General features: G+C 35.1%; 1 protein-coding gene across 2 annotated transcripts in view; it reads right to left on the reverse strand.

Moving 5' to 3' along the window:
• Positions 1-10,156, reverse strand: part of LOC106666817 (sodium/hydrogen exchanger 9B2-like) — a 55,260-nt gene extending 45,104 nt beyond the window's left edge. The window contains exon 1 of one of the 2 annotated variants that reach the window (XM_014394286.2): positions 9,846-10,156. In XM_014394286.2, the coding sequence (XP_014249772.1) occupies positions 9,846-9,963 (118 nt within the window). In that variant the 5' untranslated portion in view covers positions 9,964-10,156. The remainder of the gene's footprint in view (positions 1-9,845) is intronic. The other variant, XM_024230254.1, reaches the window with a different exon arrangement.
• Positions 10,157-10,376: the final 220 nt, after the last annotated feature.

The raw sequence follows: 10,376 nt of genomic DNA on the forward strand, positions 1-10,376 counted from the left end.
TCAAAATGGTTTTAGTTCATTCATTCAAAACTTCCGTAATATTATTATTAATCTTTTCGCCTTCAACCACGGTTTTTTCCTTTGCATCATCAATTTCTTCATCTTTGAAAAAAGTAATAAAACAATCAATTACACCACTAGAAAGGAATTCAAATAGAGTACGTTTTTTGAAATGTGCTCGCTTCTAAGTTCAGAAAGAGTAGTTTAGAATCACCATAGTAAGTTTTTTAACTTTGAAAAAAAAAAGTTTTTTCAAAGTTCTGGCTACTAAAATATTAATTTCATCCACGTTTGCCAGTTTAGTATTGATCACATCTTTCTGGAAATTTAACGTTGTTTGCAATGGTAACAACGGATTTGTCCAAAACCTTTCAGTTTTGGAGCTGTCATTGTTTATTTGATGGAAGGTCGTTAAATTTAAAAAAAAAAAAAAAAAAAAAAAAAGATTAACTCCGAAACTGTTGAGATTCGGATCATAGTTAATTAGGACTTTTTGGTTCCATTTTCCATGGAGAATCGAATGGCAAAGTTTGTAACACGAGTAGCCGAACACTCTGTATTGACAATATAAAAAACTAAATATAACATGAGATATCCTATAAATATCGAATCTGTATCTAAACCCTGAGTAGTTCTATTTGATGTCTAATGAGATCAGTGTGAAGTAAATCCCAAAACATTTTCTAAAAACGTCAAGTATTTTCATATATAGTTAAGAACAGTAACAAAAAATTGTATGTACTATTAAAAAAAAAAAATTAGTTTTTGGTTTGTTTCAATACATTCCTACAACTTGTGACCATTATTATTATTAATTATTTAATTATTTATCTGTTTACTATTAATTATTATTTTCAAATTTTATGCAAGGATGTAGATGTAGATGTAGATGTAATATTTCAGGGTATGGTATACTGCGCCCTTTAAGAGCTATTGTATCCCCTGTGCTCTGCCTAAAGCACATCGGTGAGTCCTATTTCATCAAGAAACTTGATTGTAGGCCCGGTTTCAGTGGTTGAAGCTCTTCTATGGTCACATTGTACATCCCAAAACACTTCCTCCTGCGGGCTAGTGTAGCTCCACAGTTTGTTAGTAAGTGTGTTGGTGTCTCTTCTGCTTCTTTGCAGAATCTACATGTGCCATCTTGGATTATTCCAATTTTCTTTAGATGTCCATTTAATCTACAGTGTCCTGTCAGGAATCCTGTTAGGATTCGCAGTCTATTCCTGCTTCCTTTGGCACATTCTGTGATTTCTTTCTTGCCAAAGTTGGTTAGAAGATTCTTGGATTGTCTATGTCCAATAAGTGAATTCCAAAGTTCGCTCATTTTCTTTTTGTCCTTCTGTCTGAGGTATTCGTTAATAGTGTGTATTCCTATTCCACAGAAGGGTTCGGGTCCTATTAGCGGTGTGGCAGCCCCTTTTCTTGCAAGGGTGTCCGCTTTCTCGTTGCCTTCTACTCCCATGTGTCCTGGGACCCAGCAGAGGCTGACTTTATTCTGCGAACCTAATATGTTTAATTTGGTTTTGCAGTTCAGCACCATCCTTGAACTAATGGTATTTGAGCTTAGTGCTTTGATGGCTGCTTGGCTATCTGACATGATAGCTATATTCTTGTTTTTGTATCCTTTATTTAGATTGAATTGGATACATCTTTCAATTGCATGAATTTCTGCTTGGAAGATACTGGTGTGCTTTCCCATGGGTTCTGAGTATTTGGTTCCGGGTTCAAACACTCCTGCCCCCGTACCTTCCTGCGTTCTAGATCCATCTGTGAACCAAAGGATGCAAGGATAGTCGAGAAGAAAAATTAAAAACTAAAACGCCGGTACTCTAACCGGTTGAGCTATTGTAACCTCGATTCCCCCGATCACCAACTTCTCCTGTCAACGGAATATTATTTGAAAGTTGTCTTCGCATAAAAATTGAAAATAATAATTAAATAATTATAGTCAAAGGATGTTACTCTTACATAAAAATATGCATTTGTTAATCATACATCGTAATGCGACAATTGTATAATGCTACGAAGTTTGAATATCGAAGCTAGAACTTTTTTAAAAGGGGTTCAAATTTCAATGTTGAAGCGGTTAGAGCACCGGCGTATTGAGGCGAAGTTAGTAGGTTCGAGTCCCGCTCATAATGCTAATTTTTCTTATCAACCGTCTTTGCGTAAAAATTATTACTATTTGTTTCTCTTCAATTTTGCAATGTTATGTTCCCTCAGCTTATTTTTTCTCATTGTATTTCTGTAAGTCCTTCACTTACCTCAAGGGTGCCTATAGAACCAACCTAAGTCACGAAAATGTATATTTTTCTTGTGTACTAGGAAATTTGTCAATTGCATATTTTTTCTGTACTATGTATTAGCATAATAAAGTTAGGGAAAACATATAGTATTTGGTAGCTATAGCCTTAATTAGAGATTCGCCTAATCGGAATTTGATTAAAAAAAATACTGTCCTTGTCCTTGGCATTGCAAAATTCTCATGAATTTTTGTGTATTTTGGTGGAACCATTTTATATATCATATGTAGGAAGTTTCTTGCCCATTTCGAATAGAAACGAAAGGCGAAAAAGTCGTTATTTGTAGCTTTGTCCCTTTTGATCAAAGCGGAATGTATATTTTTTTTTTTTTCAAATCCATCACTCTGTTGAGTCTAAAGCGCAATCAATAGCAGTCACCGGAAACAAGACCAAAGTGAACAAAACAAAAAAACTTCGAACGCTTTTTTCACGACAAACCTCTAGCTGAACAACGGCTTAAACTTGATAGTTTTTCCAAATATTTTTTCATAACTAGCATCGATTCCTATAGAACAAAATATACTTTTGAATTTCTGGAACAAGTTTGTGCGAATGCGTTCGTTTTTATTTATGGTAAAATACTATCTTTGCCGGAAATTGCGAATCAATTTTTGTTTTAATACTACGGCTTACTATGGACTTTAAATACTTGATTTAAGCCGATAATCTTCGACTGAGTACCATACAGATTTAAGCTTACATTCCCGATTAATTCATCGACTAATCAAGGCTGACCTGATCGAGATGAGAAAGAGAGAGAACATTTTGCATGTTGGTGTTCCCAACCATCAGCACACCCTACCGTGTATGGTGCAGTACAATTACTTTATACTGGACAAATTTTATCAATTTCAATTTTTGCTTCGTTCAATTTCTCATTGTCTATAGAAATGTTTGACTGACTAAATTGTGTTAGCTTTTTTATTCTTTTGGAAGGTTTTTCCAACTTTGCAAATGGCATATATCCGACTTCCAATCTACGCCATTAGACTAATATTGGTAGTCAAAATTAATTATTGGCCTTTACGAGATCCCCTGCTACGATAGAATTTATTAAACTATATAAACTTAACGATACAAAATAATATAAAAGATAAATTTTTAAGGTTTATTCTCAAGTATGCAATTCTGTATTTTTGCTTATTTTAATCACTGTAAAAAATGTGTTTCAATATAAAAACTTTCATGTTTTCAATAAGGTCAATCGTCTCATTTAATTAACGTTGACCCCCTCATGCTCGAACAGACAAGTGTCAGCGACGTGCCCTGGTCCGCCCGTTCTCGCTGTTCGTTCTGCTCCGGCCTCTGTGATTCGCATGTCACACAGAGAGATCTATAAAAATTGCTTAGATTCCAACAAACACGAAACCTAAAAAATCTGCGATGCCAGGCAGAGATGGATCGAATTAATTATCACAAAATGTTGAAAAATGTTCTTTAAAACAAATTTAAACATACTTTTTTCGCTTCGTTCAGAGCGTCATTATAAATCTATTCTATTAAATATATTAAACAAAAAAGACAAATAATAAAAGTCATATTTTACCAAGGCTGGAAGAATAATAATGTGTTCAATTAAAAATAATGTAAATCGTTAGTAAAAATTTAAATAAATGTTGTACGTGAGGTGTCCAACAAAATAAATCAGGACGCGAGGCCTGAAGAATAAAGAGTGCATTTGAGTATTAATGTGGGTCTAGGTCAGGGCGTTTATCATTCAGGATTTGATCTTTATCCTCTAGAGATACTGTCAAACTAAACAGTACGTTCAACTTTTTTTCTATAATCCAGCCAGGAGCGTGGAAATACTGTTTTACCTATTTTATCTTTTTACACGTAAAAAAATATTTAGATTAATTGTTGTTTTTTTGTGCAATAATTTGTTTTGTATTTTTTTAAATCAAGAAATGATTTTAGTACTTTCTTTTGACTGTTTATAAAATAAAACATGGAACAAGAAAAAGAGTGGATAAATATATTTCCAAGTTTTGCTACGACTATGGATTGAACCGAAAGCATACTCTTCGTACATTTTTAATTTCATCTCGGACAAATTTCGCCACAGCGGATTCCTGTGTCAAAATGTACACGGATCAATAAAGGATTAAAGCGGGGAAAGGTGCGGGCCGAGAGGTGAACCTTTCACCGTTCCAAGCCGGGTTATCGAGAGTGAATCGGCTACGTGGAGAAATTTACAGCTAGAATGAGGGCGGAATCTCGAAATGAAATGTTACTTTCATCACGGCTTTTCCACTGCAACATGACGCCCGAAAACAAGAGCGTAGTGCCTTTGGGCTGTATGAAACAGGATACGATGCACGTCTTGTCATGGGGTACGATTTCAAACGCACCTTGACAAAATAATGGCTGTAGCAGTCGAGTTCTTTAGCTATTATTCCTATCCTTATTAACATTACTAATAACATGGTTCTTAATTCAAATTGGTGCGAATTTAATTTAACAAATTAAGCAACTTAAGACATACTGTTGATACGTTTTCTTTAATTATTTAGACACTATACTTTCCTTTCTTCCGAGTATATAGTGGGTTGCGGATGGTGGGTTGTAAAGCCGGAAACGGCCAATAAACAAAATCATTTTACTGCAGTGGTGATGAGATTTTCTATGAATTAAACTTTCAAAAAAACCTATATTAACAAAATTAGAACTGTAAAAGATCAAATTAACTGTAAATTGCTCAAAAGGAAGAAATCATTTATATTTTCAAAGTTTGTGAACTTAAAAAATCAAGGAGAATAACTTTCTTCTCTATTGAGGTATGAATTAATTGATAATTTCAACAGTAAAATCTGTTAAATGAAGAGTATTGTGCAAAAAACAATTTTAAAACGTACATGAAGGAAATAATGACATATAATTTCTCTCTTCTGTAATCTTACATCTATAAATCTTTAAAAATCATGCTGACTTAAGACTTTCCTTTTTTATTTATTCATTTATTTTATTATCCGACTATGTAGTGCAATTAAATATTTCCTCGTGTTTATAAATTTATTTCTAGTTCAAGTATTGCGGTTATTAAAAAGTTTACTATTTGAAAGGTATCATAATGTATAAATGCGAATGCAAATTCAAAATTGTTTAAAATCCATGGACTTTTAAAACATTGTAATTTTTGTGAATTTGAGTGAATTAAACAATCAAAGACTGTACTATATTAATGATAATGTTTGCACTCTTTATATTGTTACTAGAAAATATGATGATAAAATTTCTCCAAAAGTCCATAAAAAAGAACAGATTTAACACATTGATCTACTCTGGACATGCCCGAATCTGCAGATATAAGTTTTATTTTAATTATTTTATGTGATTTTGCATTACTGTATGACTGGAACACCGCGATCCAACCCTCGGATGCCAAAAACGAAATAAAAAATATGATTAAAAGAAAGTGGCAGCATCGGTAGGCCGGATTGGCAGAAAAAATCGCACGGACCAACAGCCCTGTTGATAGGTGGCCCTCGGAGGATCTGAATCGTAGAAGAAGGGTCATCCTCACCCAATTAAGGATAGGCCATGCGAGGTTGACACACGGACATAAACTTTTTTGTCCGGCACGTAGAGAAAGGGTATTCAATGAAGGATGCAATTCCTTAGCTCCGTATAGAAAGTGTGTGGAATTGCCGCCCGATGTGAGTATCTGCTTGAGCACGACAGTATCTGGGTCTCTGGATATCTGGGGTTCCGATTTTTGGAGGAAACAGGGTTGTTTTTTGTATATATTAATGATAGTATGGTGTCCTTGGTGTGTGTTGAGAGTGAATGTATTTATTGGTGTGAATGTGTAGTGTGAGAGGGTTGTGATGGAGAATTTGGATTTTAGAAAGAATGTATGAGAGAGAATGTATTTTAAAATGAGTGAGGATGTGAATAGGTTTGCATCTAGGAACTGCATGGGTTGGGTGCTGAATTGACGAAACTGTTGACAACACCCGGAGCCCAACCTCATTGCTGGACGGATATGACCTAGGTCAGCCCGCGGACTGTCGTGGGGGGGGATCCTGAAGGCATTAATGTTTGAGACGTGCTCATAGTAAATAGTGTATTACTACGTTTGTTTTAATCTTAATTGGGTCTTTGATATAACACTGAACAATGTTGTTCCTTTTTTAATTATTTTTATTGTTCAATTAAATGTGACACAATAGTATTAAATTTTAGTATTATTTTTTTACACAGATGTTAATAAATTATCTGTATATGTTAAAAATTTAACGGCTGTCGTTGTAATTATTTTTTTAAAAATTTTAATAACTATTATTTAAGTGTGGCGTTTATATGATTGTCTAGTTTACCGTTTATCAAACTTGATCATAAATCAGGTTAATACATCTTGGGGAAAGCATTTACGTTGACCGTCTTAAGACAATTAATCGCCCTGGAAAAGATCGTGGCTGAGTAGGACGTCGTTGCTTGCTGTAAGAACCAGGAGGCCAGGATGTAATAAATTGCCAGACCGGTGAATCAGAGTTAATACCCAGTTCTTGGCAAGGGTCACACTGTAAAACCGCCCTTAGCTAATCGATTCAGTCTCCGACAAGCTCTGTATGCAGGTCGTGCTTACAAATGTTCGGCGGTGGGGAAGGAAAAAAATTATGAACGATTCCGCTACTGTAACATAGAATGAAATCGTCTCGAAATCATGAAATTTTCCCTTGGCTGGCCGCGGGATCGATCCGAAGAATTGCCGAAACCGCGATGCGCCGAGTTTCGCATGGATTTTCAGAGGTTGTAAATTTGCGTTAAATATTCACCGGTCGTACCGTCAACCCTTTCACCCTTTGTTGGGATCCTGGAAACGGATCAGGCGTTTGGCCAACAAGTAACACAGGCAAATAATAAATATAGCTTTTAAAATAATCACAATTGTACGGAGGAAAATACACGCCGAATAAGGGACAGAGGAATGTTAGAAGACGTGATTCTGCGGCCGGTTCCACCAGATCGATTCAGCCCTCAAACGCACATAGTTCAAAATAATTCCAGATAGATGATGTAAACAACCTGTTCAAATGTCTATAATTAGCCGTATTTAATTGCATTTATTAACTCCAAAATCATACCGTTACAATGCTCCAATTATCTATATTTTCAACGTTTATAACTTTTTAACACCTTTTAAATTTGCATTGTCACATTGATCAAATAATCGTATCAAAACCGTGCAAAGGAAAAGATTTGAGGTCAAACATATTAAAATTATTTCATATACTTAATAAAATCCTACACCTTATAATTTAATAAGGCTATATTGTTAACAAAATCATTTTAAATAAACCATAGTCAGTAACATGACAAAGAGCTTCAGATAAACGGTTAACCCGTGCGGTCAATTTATCAATTGAATTTATATGCGACATAAATTAATCTACGATGATTAACAATCGTTTAGGCTAAATTTTATACTTTATCAACCGTAATTGACAAATATACATCGCATATTTAAAAAAAAGTTTACAATATTTGTTTGAGACTGATTTCATCTGTTGTTAATGTCTTATCTCCGGTTTTACCGTCCGGATTAAGGAAGCTAAAGGCAAAGGGCGTTAGAACCAAGACCCGAGTCTCCGTTCCAATAATTCCAGTTTCCTGAATTTGAGATATAATTCGACAATAAATATCTCCATGAAAGATCATAAGCTTGGATAAGGTTTTTGACGATTTTCCAAGATTGATACTGTTTTCTTTTCTGACCCACTTTGGTGAACGAAAGGCAGGGGTTTTCTATTTTTTTTTCTTTTTCTCTCGAAAAACCTTTTTCGTGTCCCCTCGATTAAGTGAATTATATATTTAGATATTCGTACCGTACGTCCAAAAATTTAAAAATCTGGTCACGTTTGGCAGTAATGGTTGATAACGGGAGCCCATTCGTTCAGGAATAATCCAACGCCATTTAGACTTTTACCTCAGCCCTGATAATCTTTAATAATCCGATTTTGAAAATAACAAATGAACTCTTTAGGGAAAAAAACATTGTTATTTCTTAACAACTTTTCTTCGTATTTCAGTAACCAGGAAATCACTAACACGTCGTTTAAAAGTCGAAAAAAAGTGCATTGTCGTGATGCACTCTTTCACGAAGTTTAATTTTTATTATTTCAACTGTAATAAAGTTGAGAAATAAGCAAATTTCTTTCAAAAAGTTTGATTTGGACAAACAAAATAAAAAAGTTTTAAGACCGGTGTACAAAGTTCAGAACGAACCCCTTTTTTGATACAGGCTAATCGACGCTGATAATTATGCCAGTAGATTAAAGATTACTTATAAGTAGAGATAGAGAACAGGAACTTTAGAAAATAGATCAAAAGAAGTTCTAGCAAAATTTCATCTCTTTTTTACGTTTCACGTTTACTCTTTAACCCAGCCTCTGTTTTCCCTATAAAAACCCATTAAAAACCTCTAAAAAAAATATTAATAATAACAATACGAAAAATGAACATAAAAATGTTCTTATAGAACAAAACAAGATCTTCGTGTTTTGACTAAAATTAGACAAATTATTGCAAGATTTAGTCAGACTTTCTTTAAAAATATTTTGACGAAAATTAAAACTCCATCCCTGTCCCAGGTCGTAACTTGTTCAGCAGTAACGACGATAAAACATTTAATCATTATTATTGCCCATTATTTATTTATCCCATTTTTTATATGATGCAAACAGAAAAATACTTGAGCCACTGACCCAACTATCAAGATTTATGAGATTTACATCCTGTTGATAACAAACTCGTTAAATTAATTCACTTAATTTTTGTTGCATATTTTAAAGACTTTAATAAATACGGAAAGAAAGTACAAAATATAAAAGTTGAATTTATTATGAACAACTTAATAATAGAGTTTTGTAGTTTAATTGGCAATAATTTGAATTATAAAAGCAATTTACCTGGAGTAAAGACTAAACAGATTAATGGGCGTAAAATTAAAGGTTTAAAAACTTTTATTTTATTATATAAAAAATGTATAAAAAAATTTTTATTTGTTTTAATAAGATAGATGGATTAATTGCTATGTAATGTTAATTAATTAGCTAATAAAAATCACTTGTTTGTTGGAAAATTATATTCGAGAGAAATATCTGTATTGTATTTGAAGTTTCTTTTTCTGCTCTTGAATGGTGTGTTTATGTACTTAACTTTTGTTAGTGGTTTTTTAAGATAAAACTTTAAACAGGCCAGGAAATGTTCCTATTTACAATTTTTTTAAAGTTATAATTGTTTGAGTTTTGTTTTGCTTTTCGGGCGAGTCTGAAAATTGGCATCTATGCGGAGAGTGTCTCAAAAGTTCTGTATCGATTTAAAAATGTCGTGATTCTTATGATTTTTTTGTTATTATCGGAGGTGTTTTGAGTTCGTGGGGTGGTGAGGGCGTAAGAGAATGCTAGGGGGGGCGACGAGAGGGGTCGATACAGGGTGCTTCTCACTTGTTGTATCTCATCTTGACCCAGCGATTAGGGTGCATATTTCGAATTCCACCGCCCCATGCAATTGACAACCGGTCGAGGTGCTACTCACGCGAGTTGGGCAAGTTGGTATCACAATTGGCCAGGTTGTTCTTGGAGGCGTGGGTGAAGTCCTCCTCCTCTTGCGTGTCCCTTCGAGGGCTGGCGGGATTCTCCTCGATGGACGTCATTTCGGCCGAGTCAAGCACAACACATTTCCTCAAAGAAGCGCACACCTCTCGTGACACTCCCTGCGATCCGGGACTCGACTGGATTCTCCCAGGACTGAAAAGAGGCTCTGGCCTCTCGTCCGCTCCCCACTCGCTCGCCGTCCCCACCACCGCGCTGCCGCCCCCAGCTTTGACCCAGAGCCGCCTCCTCCGAGTCTAGTCCCTCAACGATTCTCCTGCAAAACTATCCTGAAATAATCCTCGGCCCGTTCGGATATTGCGGAAGAGGTCGCCCCACGAATTGCTGCTCTGTTTGATCAAGAGTCGGCCGTAATCAATAACTCTCTCCCCAACCCCCGCTGATCGACATCCCGTCCAAGAAACCCTCTAAGCAACTTTAAACTTTGTAAAAACTTTTAAAACCAAGCGTCAAA

Source organism: Cimex lectularius, unplaced genomic scaffold (genome assembly GCF_000648675.2).
Source record: "Cimex lectularius strain Harlan isolate CLEC.00 unplaced genomic scaffold, Clec_2.1 scaffold2, whole genome shotgun sequence".
In the NCBI taxonomy this organism is placed as follows: Eukaryota; Metazoa; Arthropoda; class Insecta; order Hemiptera; family Cimicidae; genus Cimex; species Cimex lectularius.